Here is a 20,779-nt window from a genome sequence, read left to right on the forward strand (position 1 = left end):
AAATTATTACTAGAGATAATTTTAATATTAATATCAATATCAATATCAATATTAATAATAATATTATTATTAATATTTAAAAAATAATATTATTATTATATTATTAATACTAATAATACTATTATTTTATCATTGATAATATATTTTCGGGGCGGGTTCGGGGATTTCGGAGATGGGGATAGTAATCCCATACCCGCCCCGAACTACATCGGGGATTTTAAAAAATCTCCGAACCCGAACCCGAAAAAATCGAGGATCCCCATCCCCGTTTCGGGTTTTCCCCGCGGGGCTCCAAACCCATGGGGAAAATTGACATCCCTAACTCGGAACGAAGTGAGTTAAAAAATTATCAATTTATTCTATCTATTTGGTAACGTGGGAGGTCATCTCATCAATATTTAATTATATTTGACGGTTTTGAGACGATTTGTTCGCAACCCACCACACACCTGTTATTTGGACGGATTGAGAAATTGTCAACTCAACTTGTCTATTTGGCGAATCAAGAACGATCAAACAGGTCCCACTCACTTTGACCGTTCTAATTAAAAACAACAATTCTGTGTAATCCAAACGATATATGAATTTTTATTTTGTCTCATTGAATTTTGTTGCACGTAAAGAGCAAAAGGACCAAACATCTCAAGATCCAAATTACTCCAAATTTTAGCACGTATTTGAGGCATTCATGAGATTTCTCTTCAAAACTAAAATTTTGTTTCGACAATTAATTTATATAATCATGAGATGATGAGATATATGTTGGTGTATAATTTACAAAATCATAATGATCTATTTAATATAACGTACATTCTTGAAACATATACTGTTAATTTCTTTTAAAAAATATTGGGGATATGAGTTATTATATCTCAGAACTTTAAAAAAATATATACAGGAGATGTCGTGTTGTTAGGGGTGTCAATACAGATGTGTTCGGATCGGGATAAAACGAGAGTATTGAAAAACTTTCTGAACTCGAATCAACCCTAAAGCTATAAACTGGACTTAAATCAACCGATGATATTTTATTCTTTAAAAACTAATTAAATAAAAATTCAAATTAATAATATTTTAGTTTAAAGTATAATAACAAAACTTCACCTGAATATGACAATTTTTCATGAGTTTAAATATTTAAATTTAATAGTTTAATTATATAAAACATTAATTCTCTATGAACGCAACCATTGTTATAAAAGTCAAATATCTAACAAAATAAAAATTAATGAATTTTTTATGTTAAAATAAATAGGAAATTTTCAAAAATCACAAAATAACTTATCTATAAAATAAAAAGTGTGATATTTGCATTATGAAAAAAAACAAAAATAGTTTGGGTGAGTCAGTTTTTATGAGTAATCTAATTCTTAATTATGATTAAATCTGGTCAACTTCAATCCAACTCAGCTCAATTTTTTCAGATCTAATCCGATTTGATCATAAAACTAAAATTATCAATTTTAGCTCGATTTTTTTCGTGTTGGCGAGATTGACCGGTTAACTCATTTTTGACACCCTTACTCGTTGTAATGCTACAAATCATTCAAAACCTGCAATTGAAATCATTTTACCAATTCTCTAAATTGACCGTTCATATTTATATTGTAACGTCCCGAAAATTCGAAGGTCCACATAAACTACGTGCATGCAAATTTACAGAAAATAGAAAAATAACTAATTAATTGATTTTAATTGCTAAATTGATTATGTTGATATGTTTATATGATTTTATAGTAGTTGTCTGCTCGAATGCATTAAAATGTATTTTTAAAAGGTTATTCGAGTTGCGATCGAGGAAACAGACACCGAACTGAAAAATGAAAATGTTTTTATTAAAATAGTTGTTTTTAATTATTTAAAATAACAGTGATGTTTTTTATTATTTTTGAAAATAAGAAGTTTTGAGGTGCTTTTTATACGCCGGGACGTAATTTTTATCGGTATTTGATTTCATCAAAAATACGAATGTTTTGACAACAACCCGGCTAATAATTTCTCAAACTTTATTAAACAAAATAACTTTATTAAGCACTAATGGGCTATTGGACCTAACAACCTTATTAATGGGCCTAATATACCATTAGTATTTTAATTGGTATTTAAAGTGCACAATCCCACCCCAGAACTCACAATCTCACGCTTCCCTCACCCAACAAACAACAAGAACTCTTTGTTCTCACAATACACGGCACACACAAGCATCAACAAGAGAAAGTTTCGAAAATTTGCAAGGAAAATTAAGCCAACGTCCCCTCGTCGTGGTTCTTCGATTCATCCACGTTGATTCGTGCGTTAAATAACGCAAGGCACACCATACTCTTCCTTTACTCATCGTCGTACCATATTATGTATCTAATTATGAATTCCATGAAAAACAAGTGACACTTTTATTTATTTTCGTTTATGCATAAACATGGGTTTTTAAAACATGGTTGTTGAGCCAAAAATTGTTGATTTCATTCATGTAGGGGCTGCCATGATTAGGGAATGTTTAAGGTTGTTTTTACACGATTTATAGAGTCCTAGGAAGCACGAAAAATCTGCACACCAGAATCGAATAAGCTGGAATCAACCCCACAATTTTGTTGATCAATGGCTCGATTTCAAGGGAACTTGATGCATGGCTTGGCTTTGGCTAGACCAGGGCTGGGCTAGGGTCACGTATGGGTCAGGGAAGGAGTTCTAGCCACGCTACGACTCAAGAGACACGACTAGAAAGGAGCCCTAGCAAGCTAGGACTCAACCCGTGAGGCTGCACGGAAGTGCATCAGCATGCACCGGAAAAAAAGGCTCGGTTAGGGGGCTTCGTGCTGGGCTAGGTTGAGTCACTAGGGTCCTAGAGGGTGCACAATGGTCTGGGCTCGGGCTGGTCCAGTGGCTAGAGTCCTAGGCGTGAACATAAAGTCTTATTGCATTAGGGTCTCTCGGTCATGGCATGTTCTAATTTGTGGCTTCGATTTTGAGCTTGGGAGCGAGTCCTAGGGGTTCCAAGGGTCCATTGGGGTCCATAGAGGATCCGGTTCAAAGTTGGTTCAGGATGGTTCGGGCTTGGCTCATTGAAAACGTAAGTTGGCTCATAGGTTCCTTAGGTAGTTCGAGTTAGGGTCTCCTTTGAACTAAAACTCGAAACATAGCTCAACGGGTGTTGAATCATGGTTCATGAGGGCAACATAATTATTAAATAATTTTTAAATTGGTGAATTTTATATTAAAGTTGGGTTTAATTTGGGATTAAAACATATTAATATGTTATAATTAAATAATAAATTAAAAGCCATCGATTTATGCCAAATAAAAATATGAGAAAATTTATGTAAGCTTAAATAATTATTTGGTATGATCCAAAGTCAACGGAATTAAACACATGTCAAAAGCGTGAAATTTTACGTCTAGAGGCTAAACAATAATTTTACACCCGAAAATTAGTAAATGTCATGGCAGTGTCTTGAATGTTGTTTTATATATTAATATGATTATTTTGCATGTTTATGGAATTTTATGATGAACGATAACATTAAAAGACATGTTGTATGCTTGGTTTAAAAGAAAAATGTTATATGCTTGTTTAATTTTTATAAGTGATGAAAATACGAAATGTTGAAGGAAGTGAAATAACTGTGACTAATACACTGATATGATGATATGTTAATACGTAGGCCAAGACTCAGTTGACGGGTGTGAGTGTCACTGATGTCCCCGCCGCCTAGTACTGTGGATACATGTAGATGGATTCATCGCCCAATACAAATACGAATACGAAAGTCACAATTAACGATTTCAACGAAAATGAATACGTATATGAATATGATGAATACACATATGTTTATGATAATATGAAAATGTTTATATTTAAGTTTATGTATCATTATGAAAATGTTATTTTACGTAAAAATATTTTCATTGTTGCATGTGATCTGTATACGCATTACTTGTTATCAAGATCATGGTTTACTGAATTTTTAAACTCACTAGATGTGATTGATGCAGATGATTATGATAATAATGAAAATTGAGGTCTTGATGGTTGATCTGACTGAACTAAAGGTGCACATAACTCGGTGACCAGCACTACTTTTCCCCACTAGACTTATGGTTATACATTATGATTTTTAGGATTATGTTAAAGATTTTTTTATGATTTTGATTATGATTTTGAGTGGTTTTTGAGATGTTGTTAGTTGTTGGAACTTTTCAAATTCGCAATCTTGATTTTGATGGTAACAAAACTTGTTAATTGTGTTACTAATGATCTACCTTAGTTGTGCAGCATCTAGGATCACTCACGAAATGTTTACATCGCAAAACTGAAGACCCAACTGATCGCTCTAAATGAATCAGTTCAACTGGCTACGTCATTTGAGCAGTACAGCTGATTGACCAGTTGATAGGTAATTCAGCAGGAAAACCTCAGAAGCCTGGCCAGCCGAAAGAGTGTTCAACTGATGAAGTAACCCAGCTGATCAGTCCAACTGAACGAGTGTGAAATCAGTTCAACTAACGAGTCAACTGATTTCACCAGCCCAATTGAAAGATCGGTTCAAACTGACTAGTTCGAAGCATCAGTTAGAATTCTTCAGTTACGGACGATGATAGATTCCTTCAAGTGGATTCCAGCTGTGCGAGAAGGTACAAAGCCATTATCCAGTCAAAGGACAATAATGGATGTTGTATCAGAGCATTAAAGACAAAAACGCTTCAGAGGGACAGTCAAAAAGACGAGACATGTAGTCCAAGAATCCGATTCAAATGCAACGGATACAATAAATGAGTCTCTCTGTACGATCAGCTTCTTCCGCCTATATAAAGAGAAGATCGGTGAAGACTCAAAACAACATAGGGAGCAATATACAATACTAGAGAGTAAAGGGCACGTCCAGTTGATTATCAGCTTTCAGAATCACTTAAGCCCAGAGGGAATTATTCATCGTGATATCTGCTTAGTTTAGAAGCCTGTTATCCCTCAGTGTGTGAGAACATTTTTGTTCAGTTCTCACACACATACTTACTCTCAATACCACCCAAATACAGTCTTGCACAAAGACATAAAACTTGTGTATGTAGTATTTCTCACATAGACGTTAAATAAGTGTTGACTGAAAGTGTTGTTTTCAGTCGTAGCTAGGAGTTCAGTTTAGGCAGTAGATAAGTCCTAGCTGAGTGGGCTTGTACACGTAGTTGTATAAATCAAAGTCTTCTAGTGTATCCTATCCGTAGAGATAGAAGGGGTGACGTAGGAGCAGTTGAAGTCTCCGAACATCCATAAACATATTTTGTGTATTTAACTGGTTATCTATCGCTTTAAAATTGTTTTGATTAGTTAGTGTGTTCGTGTGTTCAGTTGTTATCATAACTGAAATACAAGAATGCAAAAACTAATATGTGTTTTTTTCAGTTAGTCAGTTTACACAAGTTAAAATATTTTCTAACATTTCAGTTTTATTTACGAATGATTACTTCGAGTTTCTTCCGCTTGGTTTAAAACCAAACTCGATTTAATTCATCGGTGTTAATATTCTTAGAACACGAGTTATTGAAGCTCATTGAAGGTTGTTGTGTGCGAAATGCCTTCAAAGGCGTTAACACATACGATCCATCATTAGTTTTAGTAATTTTGCTTAGTTAGGATTTTTAAACGATTGACGATTGATTTAAACGATTTCTTTTGGATTTTTAAATATTAGTTAGTTGTTTTATATTTTAAAAATGATGTAAGGTATTTGAAAGTACAAATATATGTACGATTTTAGTTTCAGACGAATATTAAGAGGGAAAAAAAACTCTAATAATTTTTAAGAAAACGAGTAATGAACGTTCCATATATATATATATATATATATATATATATATATATATATATATATATATATATTTTAGAAAAATGGTTTTGACCATTATAGCTAAGAATTTACCTCACAATTCACACTCATGCATTTTTTCAAAGGGTTTGTTATATCATGAACATCAATATATTATATAAGGGAAGGAGAAGTACTTCTGTATCAAAAGTATTTTCGGGATTTTCAAGTTGCGACGGACTCATTATTAATCATGGCTCCCATATGATTTTGGATGTTCACGAGCATCGATCGCATTGGTTTCAAATGATTTTAATTGATAAAACCGTCGTAAATATTTTTTTTACGACGGTTTCTTCTCTCACAAAATAAACCTTGCTAAAAAATGATTTTTTTTGTAGTGATATTCATATGAGTGGTGGTCATCTCGAAACCGTCGCAAAAAAGCCGTCGCTAAAAAATGATTTTTTTTGTAGTGATATTCATATGAGTGGTGGTCATAATTGTTGGTATGGTATTTTTTTGTTTTGTCTTGAGAAATCTCGGGATAGAATTTGGTTAACCAAATGGCTATGAGAAAATAGTCGAGGCAATAGTTTGATTCTTTTTCCTTAAAACGATATTGTTCCGCTCCGGTGCTCACGGTTATTGGCAATTCGTTTTCGAAGATACAACGACTACCGCTTTAAAATATTAGCACTACAAATCAAAGCCACAAGAACTTGAAATATCTATCAATATGATATGCAAACTTTTTAATTTCGAATTCTAAGCGTTAAACTTAAAATCCAATTCCAAGAGTTTATATCTTGCAAAACTTGGATTTAAACGTAAATGCTAAAAAAATATCAAAACTATAAGAAAACTCGTTAATTTAACTCCAAAGATCGAATTTAAGCGTATAAGCTTAGAAAATCCAAATTAAAGATTTTATATCTTGAAAATTTGAACTTTAAGCACTAATGTTATTCGCATATAGAACTCAATACTCATTTTTCCTGACAATAGTGTTTTTAATTGAAATTAAGGTTGAAATGCACCTGACATGAAATGAAATATGCAACAATGGACCGAAAATCACAAACTTAAACATGTAAAATAGACACATATCATCAATAAATTTAAAAGTTGAAGCTAAATTCTTAAATATTGTGAAATAATAATTTATTAGAATTAACAATAAAAATATTACGAGATTAGATATATTTAGTTTTATTTTTTAAGATAAATTTAAATCAAAATTTATAAAAAAAATTTAAAAATTTTAAAATTGAATTTTTAAAATATGAACACTATTTAATTTAAAATGCTAAATGTTCATATGCTAACGAATATAATATTTGATTTAGCAAATATATGATATTACCTTATTTAAGAAAATATGGGTACGTTGAATTCGGGTGGACCAATCCAGGTACTTGAGTGAAGAAAGTCGTCACTTGCATACAAGTTCAAATCAACAACTATCCCAAAAATATCCAGAGTAGGTATCTTATGAGACAGTTTTACGAATATTTATTTGAGACGAGTAAACCCAACCGATATTCACAATAAAAGGTAATACTTTTTCATGAATGACCCAAATAAAAAATCCGTCTAACAGAATACAACCCGTAAAATCTTTTCACATAAATTTTTGTCAAATATAGAATGATAAAAGTGAGAACTTACTTTTTTTGTTCTTAATAAAAAAGAGAGAGAAGCCCATTTTAGTTTTTAAAAACACACGAAGAGTCCTTTAGTTAGAGAAGCCAACAACTAAATACTTTTTATATAAAAAAATATTTTCTTAAAACAATATTATTTGGTCTAACCTAATTTTCGGTCCTAAATTTGAAACTTTGATGTCATTTGAATTACTATTCATCAGCAAAAAGTGTTTTTTGGAAGCAATAATTTTTGAGTAGGTCTCATGTGAGACCGTCTCACGGATACTAATCTGTGAGACGGGACAACCCTACTCATATTCACAATAAAAAGTAATACTCTTAGCATAAAAAAATATACTTTTTCATGGATGATCCAAATAAGAGTCCGTCTCACAAATTCGATCCGTGAGACCGTCTCACACAAGTTTTTACCATAATTTTTAGTCTTTTAGCTTCTGTTTCTATTTCTATTTAAAAATAAAAACAAAAATATATTTTATCATTTATCTAAACGTCAAAACTTATTCTGTTTTTTTTTTCTTAAATAAAAACACTTTGAAAATCATACTTATTTAATTGTTTTTTATGTTTCCACTTTTGTATCTAAATTGATCTTGAATATAAAACTTAATCAATAACCTATCAATATTTATCATTGAAAAAAATTCATGTCAAATAATAAAAGAGTAAGTCTTTGGTGAGACGGTATTACGAATCTTATCTATGAGACGGGTCAACCTTACTGATATTCACAATAAAAAATAATATTTTAATGGATGACTAAAATAAAAGATCTGTCTCACAAAATACGACCCGTGAGACCGTTTCACATAAATTTTTGTCATAATAAAAACTTTATCAGTGCGTAAAATTATCCAAAATATTTTGAAAAAAATTCATATAATATTTCCAAAAAGATATCTAGAATAAATGAAGGAAAGCTATAATTTTTTAATTATTATTTTTTTTAAAAAAACCCACTCATTCAAAATGTGTAAAATCGAGTGTTTTGGGGATGGAGTTAAGCACGAGTCTCAGCAGCCTGAGCCGCTAGCCTCTCTTCAATCTCATTTACATTTGGCTCGACTATCCCATCCCCACCGTCGGATCTGTGCTTCCATTTTTTTTTTCCTAATATTTTTTTTAATCATCTCCGCTGCTTAAACCCTAAATTGATCGAACAAGCAATTTAGAATTCTGGTTCTCTCTCGAGATATTATTTTTCTGCGTCTTCTTGCCCCTCCTGCAAGGTAACAAACTTCTGCTCTTTATGCTTGTTCAGCACTAGCAGTGGTGGGCATGGATCTCATTTCAGGTTTATTACATATATGTATGTATGTATTTCAATTGCTCTTATTTCTGTTCCCAGGATTGGCGGAAGCTGTCCAATCAGTCACAGTCCTTTTTTCTTTGATATTTTATCATTTGATCGAGTGGAGTTGGTGAATGGCGGGAGGTTCTTCAGCTTCTGGTGCGGCAGGTAATGCTGCAGGGGTGAGAATAGTTGTTGCTGGAGATGCCAAGACAGGAAAATCGAGTTTGATAGTCACAGCTGCGGCTGAGAACTTTCCCACAAGTATCCCTCCAGTGCTACCACCAACCAGGCTGCCAGAGGACTTGTACCCGGACCGTGTTCCAGTCACCATTTTTGACACTTCATCAAGGTCTTTAAATATGTTACTTCATTTTTAAGAAAAGTGTATTTATTATTGGATATATGATTCATATGTTCTTTTGACTTATTTTTTTTGTACGCATAAGGTTCGCTTTTAAGGTGGTTGTGCGAGTCATCATTTTTTGGAGTTTATTTATCTTTAAAATGTAAAGTTATGCCTCTTTTTGTAGTCATATTTGAACTGTGTTCTTGTTTTCGGTTATCCTGTGCCTTAAGTTTGCGCAAATTTGTGCTTAATGTATCTTTAGCCCTTCTGTCGTTGTTGTGTGTTTGTTTCTCTTCTTTCCATCTGATAAAAAAATTGAATTCTTTATCATACCATTGGGAATGCAGTCCTGAGCATAGAGGCAAGCTTGTTGAACAACTAACACAAGCTGATACTGTTGTTCTCACTTACGCATGTGATAGACCAGAAACATTGGATCGATTGAGTTCATTTTGGCTTCCTGAACTTCGACGATTAGAGGTTACTTTCTCATGCTCATATAATTTATTAATTAAGCAGGAGCGATGAGTTTTTAACATTTCAAGCAGCGTCTTTCCTCAGTTTAAATAGCACGTAAAAATAGATTTTTTACAGGTTAAAGTGCCGGTTATTGTTGTGGGTTGCATGCTAGATAAGAGAGGTGATCAACAGCCTGTTAGTCTGGAGCAGGTTATGTCACCAATTATGCAACAGTTTCGGGAGATTGAAACTTGTATTGAATGTTCAGCAGTAAACCATATTCAGGTTAAGATATAATGCCGATGTCTCCTTTTTCCTACTTTTTAATATATTTTATTTATTTATTTATTTTGATATGCTCTTGTATTTTTCAACCAAATAATTGACTATCATGCCTGCTAGTTGTTTGGAGTTTAGTGATAGGTTTATGTCTCTCTCTCTCTCTCTCTCTCTCTCTCTCTCATGGTGGTTGTTTTCTTCTTGCAGATTCCTGAGGTGTTCTACTATGCACAAAAAGCAGTACTGCACCCGACTGCCCCTCTGTTTGATCAGGAACAACAAGTTTTGAAGCCGAGATGTGTGAGGGCTTTGAAAAGGATTTTTATTCTTTGTGACAATGACAGGGATGGCGCCCTCAGTGATTCAGAGTTAAATGATTTTCAGGTCAATTTATTTGGATACCATGAAATCCTTTACATGTCTCACTGTTGTTTCTGATTAAGGATAACTAGCTTTATGGCTTCATGTATAAGTTTCATATTTTTCTTATGGAAAGTTAAATGATGTAAGTAGTAAATGTGCAGGTGAAGTGTTTCAATGCACCACTGCAGCCGTCTGAAATAGTTGGTGTTAAGAGAGTTGTACGAGATAAATTGCAGGAAGGTGTCGATGAACGTGGTCTTACATTGACTGGCTTCCTGTTTCTCCATGCACTTTTTATTGAGAAGGGAAGATTAGAGACAACCTGGACCGTCCTTAGAAAATTTGGATATAACAACGAAATTAAGCTCCGGGATGATCAGTTGCCACCTCCAATAAAGAGATATCCTGACCAGGTATTAATTGTAAGATATTAGCATGAATTTCACTGGGTCACATGTGAAAATATGAAAGAACCTGGTGATGCCTTTACTTGAAAGGTTCGCATTTGGAAATTGAAAGTGATTTTAACATCTTTTTTATTTAAAAATTGATTGTGGTTGAATCCAGTGTTGATAGAACGTGGAGTTGTCATTCCTGGTGAGATGGTTCGTTGTTTTTTCTTTTCTGTATGGCTTTCATAAGCAAACTCGAACCTATGATTGGAGAACTGTCTGACCCAGAACACTATAACCCAGAAGTATCTAATATGTGGTTACGATGGCATATCCTGTTGAAATTTCAAAGGCCAACTTTTGAGATGAAATATAAAGTTTTTATTATTCTTGAAAGGTCCTTCCTGAGTTGATGGGATTTTGAATTTGAAAATTTATTGCGAGGCTTCATTTGTAATGAAGTATGTTTTTTTATAGTAATAAGTAACCGAAGTCTCTTTGGTGGGTTTGCGATTGAAGGTTATTCATTTAAAGAGAGGAATTTTTACTTTTTTATTGTCCAACGTAGTCTCTTTTCCTATTAATCAGTTTCCTAGTTTTTAGTATCTCTACTTTTACATCAATCAAATTATATTGGGATAGACTTCATTTTGGATACAATCTCTGCTTTATGCTTGTTTATGCATGATTTCAAAGAGGAAACAATCTTAAGGTTTTTTGGCTTTCCCAATTCCATCAATTTTAGTTGCATTGACTTTCGATCAATTTTAGTTGCATTGACTTTCGATCGGCTGCACTGAAACTCTATGTTGCATTCTTATGACCACACATTTTCTTCTCCTATTGTTTGTCACACCGAGGAAAGATAAACGATGTGGCTAAGTTTGCTTAGGAATCAGCAAACAAATCATCATATTATTAAAGTTCCTATCAATTGATCTTTGACTTTTATCTATTCATAAACCTTCACAAGTCCAACACTAATTGAAGTTCAACTTTCTGATGTGTTCTGATGACTCGTTCTGATTTCCTTTTTCTTCTGAGTTCATGGTTTTGTGAATTGCCTCTCCTGTTCGGTTCCTCTGAGATAATTTTTATTGTGCAGTGTATTGTTTTTGTTTTATTTTCTAATGCTTGATTCTCATATTTGTAGAGTGTGGAGCTGACTAATGAAGCTGTGGAGTTTCTCAAAAAAATTTTCTTCACATACGATGTTGATTGTGTAAGTGAAGTTTCTTCGTACTGAATTAGGTTATATATAACTGTAATCTTCTGATTTTTCTTCACATACGAACTACGGTGTTGATTGTGTAAGTGAAGTCTCTTCCCGCTGAATTAAGTTATATATAACTGTAATATTCTGATTACTATTGATTTTATATTTTTTTATTACTGAGTTATTTTAATTAATTGATATTGTCCTTTATGTGATCAGTTTGGTCTCCTTTGGAACAGTTCCTTGTTAATGTTTCATATAACACTAGACAATCTGAGTGTGCTTTTTAAAGGTCTGGAACCGAGATAACAAAATGTCATTTATTATTTTTACGTGGAAAAATGGACTGGATTGATGATTTATCATTGGAAAAAGCTATTATCCGTCATCAATTAGCTTATCTGTGTCGATTCCACTTAAAATCAAACCTAAAGAATTTTTTCAAACTCAACAGATGAAGTTCCGCCACATCAACCTTTTGATCAAATTTTCATTCCAGAATTTTAACTCTGAAGCGTTAGATGATTATGTTTCAGTTGATATTGTGATGTCTTTGGAGTGGTACAAATCCACATATAAAATTGACATTTGGTTCATTATTTTTATGTCACATAAAATGGGTTCAAATATAAATTTTGGTTTTCGGGAGTGATACTTTTCGTACAAGATTTAAATAAGATGGATGATGATCATCTGCAGCCATGGATGATTCAAATAAGATGGATGATGGTCATCTGCAGCCATAGAAGATTCAAACATGCCATCTAGTTGCTCACAGCAAGCAGCTGGAGAAGGAGATATATTTAGCTGAGATGGTTTGGTCGTAATAGGAGAAGTAAACTAGAGCGTGGTTGGCATCGCTGTAGGAGCTAACAAAAAGGTTTTTGGGTTTAGTTAGAATTATTTGTCTTTTTAGTTTCTTTTGAATTTGGAATCCACCTTACAGGGAGTGTAGGATGAGCCACCAGGATAGGGATGATGATTTTGAGCCACACCATATTTTGGAGAAAAATAACAAATAACGGAGTTCACAGGTAGTGGCAACAAGTTTATCATGTGAATTGGTGGAAGTGGGATTATCAGATGGTGCAACTAAGGGAGATTTTTTTAGCCATGATTTTATAACACACATAAAGACACCCTTTTTGATATGCTGAGGAGCATTTCTGGCTCCACCATCGAACTTTGTTTTACTGGTCTTAGAAAGTTGTGACAGTGTCGTGTTACTGTTATTTCTCAACCGGACGTAATTTAGTCGTCATTTCCATGGTATGCGTATTCATTATTTTAAGGTGCTCCAATCTGCACTATTTGCTTACAATCATCAATTTGATTCAATTGCGTGTTATTAAATTCTTATTTCATGCTGTACGTTAACATGATTTTTTGTTTCTATGTTCTAAAGGATGGAGCTCTTCGATCTGCCGAGCTTGAAGATTTGTTTTCTACTGCGCCTGAAAAGTAATGGATTTTTGTTTGGCATCTTCACATTTTTGTTACTTCCACAAATAGGTCCCTTTTTACTATAGATGTTTTGGAGATCATATTTAAATGAATCTATCGAACAGTTTTGATATCTGTGATGAACTGCTAAAATGAGAAGGGAAATTTTTGATACATTTACATCTATGTCGTTTTACTCAAGGTCGAGTTAATTATCAACAAGTGGGTTCAGACTCATAGATTGGTTTGGATTTTTGAGATGCATCTGCTAAAGACTACCCAAGAGCCCATTAAAATTCTCGAATATGGATGCTCTTCTACTTTTATTGCACGAGCCAGTTATTCATATGTAGCTTTGTTTTTTAGATAATTAACTCAAACAGAATAGCTTACCGCTTCCATTCTCCAAGATAGTGGGGGAAAATACTCATTTGAGGATTAGGTGACATGGAAAGAACTGTGACACACTAATTTTAAATTGGTTTTAAGAATTTGTTTTTGGCTTAAGATCATTTAGAGTGACCATTTTACATCTCCGTTTGATATTTGTTTTTTTAATGTATTTAGACACTCCAAGGACAATTACAAACAACTATTTCTTTGTTTCCCTGTTAGAAATTATCTCGTATAACTGCAGGCTTGACTGTTAATGACTTTTTGTTTCTTTTAATGGATAATTCATCGAGTCATGTTCTGCAAAGCAGTTTGGGTTTACTTTCCAAGTCTTTTTCCTTTATTTTCTGAGGATTTTCCTACATCAACCTTAATTTTTTCCTTAAAAAAATGCATTGTTGAGTGGATTAGGTGCAACGATAGGCTTGTAATGACTTCTGGCAGTTCATTAGTTTGTGAAAAATAGCTCAAGTAGGTCACTTTCCGCACATAACCTTTGACCAATATTGAATTTTGACCAATGGAAAGTTTTTATGCATCTGTTTTGTTGGGTTACACAAATTTTTTTTGCTAGATCAATCTTGAATTTTGACCACTGGAAAGTTTGTATGCATCTATCTTTCCGCACATAACCGTTGACCAATCTTGAATTTTGGCCAATGGAAAGTTTTATGCATCTGCTTTGTTGGGTTACACAATTTTTTTTTTGCTAGATCAATCTTGAATTTTGACCACTGGAAAGTTTGTATGCATCTATTTTGTTGGGTTACACAACCTTTCTTTTTCGCTTGCCCTAACGTTTCCTTTTCTTCTTTGGAAATTAGTCCTTGGAACAAAGCTCCATATGAGGATGCTGCAGAGAAGACTGCTCTGGGATGGTTACATCTGGATGGATTTTTGGCAACGGTGTGTGAAGTTCAATCATTGCACTTGAAGTTCTTGATTGCCCATGTTTTTCATTTTAATTTCGCTATTTTTAGCTGCCTGGCCTTCATAAGCATTCTTCATTTCGTAAGCCTAGTTGAAAGAGGAAAATCCATGATCTCATTTGTGTTCATGCATTTCACCTAAACATCCTATCCCAGCCACCTTCAAACACTAGAAAATTTAAGACAGCTTCTGTTAAGAAAAAGAATTAGAGGTTTGAATTATCTTTTCCCTAGCTTTTACAAACTATGTTTAATCTGCCCCTGGTCTTAAGTATGTGTTGTCAACTCCAGGCTCAGGTTCTGATTTCTGACTACAATATTCAACTTTCACCCTTATAAGCTGCTCCAATTGTGGTCTGTTATTTTTCAGCCATTATGGTGTGACATCAAAGTGCATTATGATCAACACATGCTTGAGCTACTTCTTCATGCTTGCTTGATATCCTCTTTCTGTTATTATTCGCTAAATTAACCTAGTGTATCCTATGTGATAATGGCTATTGATGTTTATTTGTGAAATTACTTAGTATGTCTGTTTAATAATTTCTATCATGTACTTTCACTATTAAAAATAATGCTAAAGCTTGCTGTTAAGTTGACCAGTCTGTCCTATATCTGTAAAACAAAGATGCTCTATTCATTTGTGCCTATAAATTTCTCTGACAATGATGTACAAATTTTCAGTGGGCACTTATGATGCTTCTGGACCCAATTCATTGCATCGAGACACTCATATATATTGGATATGGTGGTGATCCTTCATCTGCCATGCGAGTAACTCGGAGAAGACGATTAGATCGTAAGAAGCAGCAAGCAGAAAGAAATGTTCATCTGTGTTATGTTTTTGGGCCAAAGGAAGCAGGGAAATCTGCTTTGTTGAGTTCTTTTATTGGAAAGTAAGTTTTGTCTTCACCGAATAAACAACTTTTATATGAGGTTTCATTTTGTTGCATTTTTTAGTCGACAAGAAGCAATTATTCCTCTAGTCGCTATGATGTTGTTTTCTTTGTAGGCCTTTCACTGAAGAGTATGTTTCCACCACCAGTGACAGATATGCTGTTAATGTGGTTGATCTACCATCGGTATGTCCCATCTTGTCATTTCTTAGAAACGATTCATTGAAATATAAAACTAGGTAGCTTGATAGTCTTGACCTGCACAAGCTTTGAAACATATTATATTGTACAATCAAAATTTTATATAGATTTTCACAGATGAGATTTGAAAACCTTGGCAGGTGGATGAACAATAGTTGCATGAGGAAAAATGTGAATTTTACTCTAACTGAAAAGTAAGGATATAAATAGCTGCTTATTGAAATCAGATAATTGCATCGGAGAAAAGCGCTTGTGAGTTGATGATGCTAGTGTCATACTGATTTCTTGGGTGCTACATCATAAATTTTTCTCGTTTATCTGAATATAACTGAAGAAAATGATCCCAAATTTATTTTTAGTGTTGTTTTCATCTGAGCCTTGTACCTCTTGGTGGAAATATTTGACATTTTTAAGAATTTATTTTATGGTCCATTGACTGGGGCCTCCTTAAGAAGGTTTTGTTTTTGTCTCCTGAAGTCCGAATATGGCATGAGAATGCATTCTAAGCTCCTTTTTGATTGATAAGTGTGGGATGTCTTAGTCTAATTTCGCGTGCTGGAGATACTTGGATTTTTGAAGAAGGTACGATTTTTATGTTGGCAGGGACTTAAAAAAATCCTTGTATTACGAGAGATTCCTGAGGAAACAGTGAAAATTTTACTAGCTGCAAAGGATTCCCTGGCAGCTTGTGATGTTGCAGTATTTGTACATGACAGGTAGCGGATTTCTTCTTTCACTGGTATCAGAAATATCTTGATGAAATGTCACAGAAAACTGCCTTTGCGTCATGAAAATTTGGACACCTTTTTTTCTTTTTAACATCAGAAATCATATTCCATTTTGTTTCCCATGGCCACTCATGTTTTCTGTTAGTGCTTTCGCTGTTAGCAATGTACACTAAATCTACTGGAGCAGTATCTCATATACAATAGCATGAATTATAGTTTTTACCTATGGGCTATGACCCAAACCCTTGTCGTCAATGATTTTGTACATCGTTCGTTCCTCAGCATTTTGTAGTTTGGACTCGGTTTCAGAAAATTTATGTAAAGCATCCCAAAAATTTTAGGTCAAAATACATAGGCGAGCAAGAATACAAGTTTAAATGTTAAAAAATTGTGTCTTCCATTTCCTGGCTTCTTTTATATTCTTGCTGACAATTGCATGTTGTATATAGAGTTCTGGTTGTGTGCTAGTAGTTTGAAATGAATGTGATTTTGGACATCTGATAGGGCGAAAAAGTAATGATGGGTCACCCTGAAGATATTGATGAGTTAAAAATACATCATTTTACTTCTTTGGGTGGTCTTTTGTAGGTTGTAATTTCATATCAGTTGGCTCATCCCAGAATTTCTTCCTTAACTTCATACATTTTTTATTGATTAGGGTTACTAGACTAGCCAAGTCGGTTGATTATTAGTTGTATTACAAGAGTTCTAACTTGAGTTTGAATTAAATGTTGTTGAAAATTTAAGCTTAATTTGAGCTTGTGCTGGAAACCAAATCATATTAAGTTTGTGCTTGGCTTTCTTTCTACTGGCATGTTAAGTTCCATTTGTCACTTTCTCGGTACTGTTAAAAAGAGGAATCAAAACACTAGCTCATAGACTTCAACATGGAAAAATGGAAAACAAAAAAACAAGCAGCAAAATATAAATCTTTAGTTGTCGGAACCGACAAAAGATTTTACTCAATGAATAGATAGTAAAATATAAATTTTGAATTTGGAAAAACACAAATATAATGAATCAAGAACACGATACAACAAAGGTTTTACGTGGCTTTGCCATGAAACCTACACCCGTGCCATTAGAGGGACCAGAACTTTATTAACCTCTCTTGATTTGGATTAAAAATCATGCCTTCTACGCATAGTTGAAAATTGATTAAAATAAATATGTAAGGAAATATTTACTATAACTAAACTACAAATTTATTTCATGATTCGTTTTTATTTCCAACGCTCCCTCTCTAGTTGAACATAGAATCATGTTTTAAGCATTCAACTTGAACAAAAGTGTCTACAAAAAAATTGCGCAATGTTGTGTTCATTGCTAGAGAGACACTGTGCAGGCAGGTTGAGATATTTCACGGAGTAGCAACATGGTCTTCTTACATTTGCATTCAAAAGGATTATCGAACCTGTAGACAGTAAAATTATGGGTTGTTCAACTTGAACTGCGGTTCTTATATGCTATGCAGTAATTGGTCCTGAGTTTTTTTGTTCGTATTGCTGTATTGGCCTTATTTTTTCCTACTTGGATAGATTTTTCTGACGACACACGACAAAAACCCGAGATGGGGATTTCTTTTATGATGCCATGTTGAATTTTTAATAATAATACTATAGTGAAGAAAGCATTATAGGTTTTACGTGATTCAACCACAGAGATCTATATTCATTATACAATAAATCCACGCAGGTTTTCTCTTGGTTTATGTTATAACCATCACCTTTATACGTATGGTAAAATATATTGATATGAATACTATGACTACTGATATGAAGAGTGAATACTACAACTAAATAACAATTATATCAATATAAGTACTATAACCGGTTGATGAGATGTTATCCTTAAGACATTGTCCTAAGAATATCCACACTTTTTCAGTGGACCCCACATATGAGGATACATGTCCACCTTTGGATGCACTCTGGGCTATTACCCAAGGGGTAGCATGAAATTTTCCTACTATAACTAAATCACAATTATATAATGTGAATGATACGACATGATTCAAAATATATTTTTTGATCTGTACAATGCCCCTCAAGTTGAACATGGAAAGTCGAATTGATTTTAACTCCATACTTGATTTGCTCTTGTGCTTTATTTGAACAAGTTGGAAAACCCTCCAGTTTCTTGATTTGCTTTGTACCCTAATATTGACGATCAACCAGATTCGCCTATTTATTAGCACACAAGTTTACTCTTTTTTCTTTTATCTTAACATTGCTGCTCCTTTTTTCCCTTTTTCAGCCAGTTATTTTCTTCAATAGTTCAATGTTAATACGTAATATTTCCTCTGTAGTTCTTGTGAACCTTCCTGGGAGAAAGCCACTGAGATGCTTGTGGAGGTCGCTGGTCAAGGGGAAGCTACTGGGTATGAGGTGCCTTGCCTGATTGTTGCTGCTAAGGATGACCTTGACCCTTATTTGACAGAGATTCAAGATTCTACGAGGGTAATATTGTGTGGAATGAGCATAAATTGAGTTCAAATTCAACCCTCTTTGTTTCTATTGGCTGTTTGTCTATTTGTAGAGCTTGTACTCTGCATAATATATGAAATTTGAATGGCTTCATTTGTGTAGTAAACCATGGAATCTATAACTAGTATTTTGTAAAATATGTCCAGTGTTTACCCAAAGTTCTCTCCTTTTCTCTGTTAGTGTTTGTTGGTAACAAATCAAGAAAATGTTTTTTTCCTGAGCTATTGGTTCTAGCAAATGTTATCATGGATTCCTGTAGTATGACTCAAGTTGTAAAAACTGAGTTTCTTTAGAAGTCATGGATTTAGCTATATGGACGGATTAACAGCCCGAGTGCTAGTATGGACGGTTGAATACGTGTAATCTGACTTGCTGGCCTCCATTAGTGTCCACCATATGGGAGCTATTTTCTTGATTGTTTTTTTGTGATGTGGGAAGAAGAGCTGCGCATCTGGACTGGTGCACATTTAAATTGTTATTTTGCTCTGAATATGGTTTCTTCTTCCTTCTGAAGCCTATAATTTTTCTTTTTTCTTTTTCTCTTCGAAGGTAAGCCAAGATATGGGAGTAGAGCCACCTATACCCCTGAGCACAAAGCTGGGAGATTTGAGTAACATATTTCAGAGGATTGTGAGGGCAGCAGAACACCCTCATTTGAGCATTCCGGAGACGGTAGCAGGGAAAAGCCGTAAGCAGTATCACAAGATGATTAACCGGTCCCTTGTGTTTGTCTCAGGTATCTTTGTCTAGAGAATTATGGCTCTTTTTTGGTTGAACTCCAGAGCCAACTATTGTTGGCTACAAATTTCAAACATCTCCCTCCATGTTTCTTTTCTCAAATATTTTTTCTACAGGTTCATTTATATTTCAATACAACTATAAAAAATATAAAACTTGAACAACTATGTCTTATTTGTAGCAGTTATACTAGTTATTATACTATTTTACTTTTTCCATGTAATCATTACATTATCTCTCTTTGCAGATCATATCAACTTCCAATATTTATTTCCATACAGTATTTCAAAATCATTTTGAGTTTGTTTGTTAAAATTTGGAGTTGAGTCAGATCGGGAGCCCAACCGGATGCCACCTATGTTTCTTTTGTGCTTTTCACAATTTATTGGAACCTTAATTCTGTTACATTTCAGACAATCCTAAACTTTCTTACAAAATGTATTCATGTGTTGCAATGTTGCGCTTTATGTTCACAATTTCCTCTTTTGAAAATTATTTTTAACTGAATAATCCAATTGAAGGAGAATGACAGAGAATGCGAACATAGTTTTAACGACTGACAACCATTCTGCGTTGCCCGTCTGATGGGTTTAGAAATTTTCATCAGTTGTTTGATCCTAGTTTGAGAGGGGGCTGGGATGTGTCATAAGTTGTGGGATGCATTAAGGGATTTTCGAATGGACAATTTACTTGTTTTCTGGATTGTGATATGGCCTTAATGCTTGTAATATTCATTTGTTATTCAATTTCTTCTTCTTGTTTCTCAAGTAAGTTGCCACGGTGTTTAAAATTCTGAATTGCACTTGCACATTTTATTCATCATACTGTTACCGAGTTTATCAATCTTACAGTCGGAGCTGCTGTGGCTGTAGTCGGGTTGGCCGCCTATCGTGTTTATGCTGCAAGAAGGAATTCATCTAGTTAGGGAAGAAAATATCTGGTTACGATCGATTGACTGTGTTTTTTGTAGGTAGGTTGGTTTTTATTTTTTATTTTAGAGTAGGGGGTGTGGTACTTTTTGAACCACTCCAGTCTAATTCGTGCTTATTTGTTCTTGTCATTTCAAAAGTATTATCAAACTAAATCATGCACACTTTCAGTTTGGTTTTATCAACTTTTTCTCGAGCTTTTCTGCGAGTTTCATATTT

At 33.9% G+C, this 20,779-nt stretch overlaps 1 protein-coding gene across 1 annotated transcript; it reads left to right on the plus strand.

Annotated features, from left to right (window-relative positions):
• Positions 1-8,494: 8,494 nt before the first annotated feature.
• Positions 8,495-20,768, plus strand: LOC140813721 (mitochondrial Rho GTPase 1-like). Its single transcript, XM_073172380.1, has 15 exons — positions 8,495-8,697; positions 8,817-9,111; positions 9,456-9,588; positions 9,703-9,852; positions 10,054-10,230; positions 10,371-10,622; positions 11,755-11,823; positions 13,223-13,278; positions 14,478-14,559; positions 15,267-15,478; positions 15,595-15,664; positions 16,283-16,395; positions 18,716-18,866; positions 19,443-19,629; positions 20,483-20,768. The coding sequence occupies exons 2-15, from the start codon at positions 8,894-8,896 to the stop codon at positions 20,554-20,556; spliced, it is 1,944 nt and encodes a 647-aa protein (XP_073028481.1). The 5' UTR covers positions 8,495-8,697; positions 8,817-8,893; the 3' UTR covers positions 20,557-20,768.
• The last annotated feature ends 11 nt before the right edge of the window (positions 20,769-20,779 follow it).

Source organism: Primulina eburnea, chromosome 15 (assembly GCF_022965805.1).
Source record: "Primulina eburnea isolate SZY01 chromosome 15, ASM2296580v1, whole genome shotgun sequence".
In the NCBI taxonomy this organism is placed as follows: Eukaryota; Viridiplantae; Streptophyta; class Magnoliopsida; order Lamiales; family Gesneriaceae; genus Primulina; species Primulina eburnea.

Bases quoted from the DNA above. Each gene is read 5' to 3' on its own strand.
- LOC140813721 (XM_073172380.1), top strand. From the start codon at position 8,894: ATGGCGGGAGGTTCTTCAGCTTCTGGTGCGGCAGGTAATGCTGCAGGG. The intron at 11,824-13,222 runs GTAAGTGAAGTT...TATGTTCTAAAG, and splicing joins TCACATACGATGTTGATTGT to GATGGAGCTCTTCGATCTGC. The intron at 19,630-20,482 runs GTATCTTTGTCT...TCAATCTTACAG, and splicing joins GTCCCTTGTGTTTGTCTCAG to TCGGAGCTGCTGTGGCTGTA.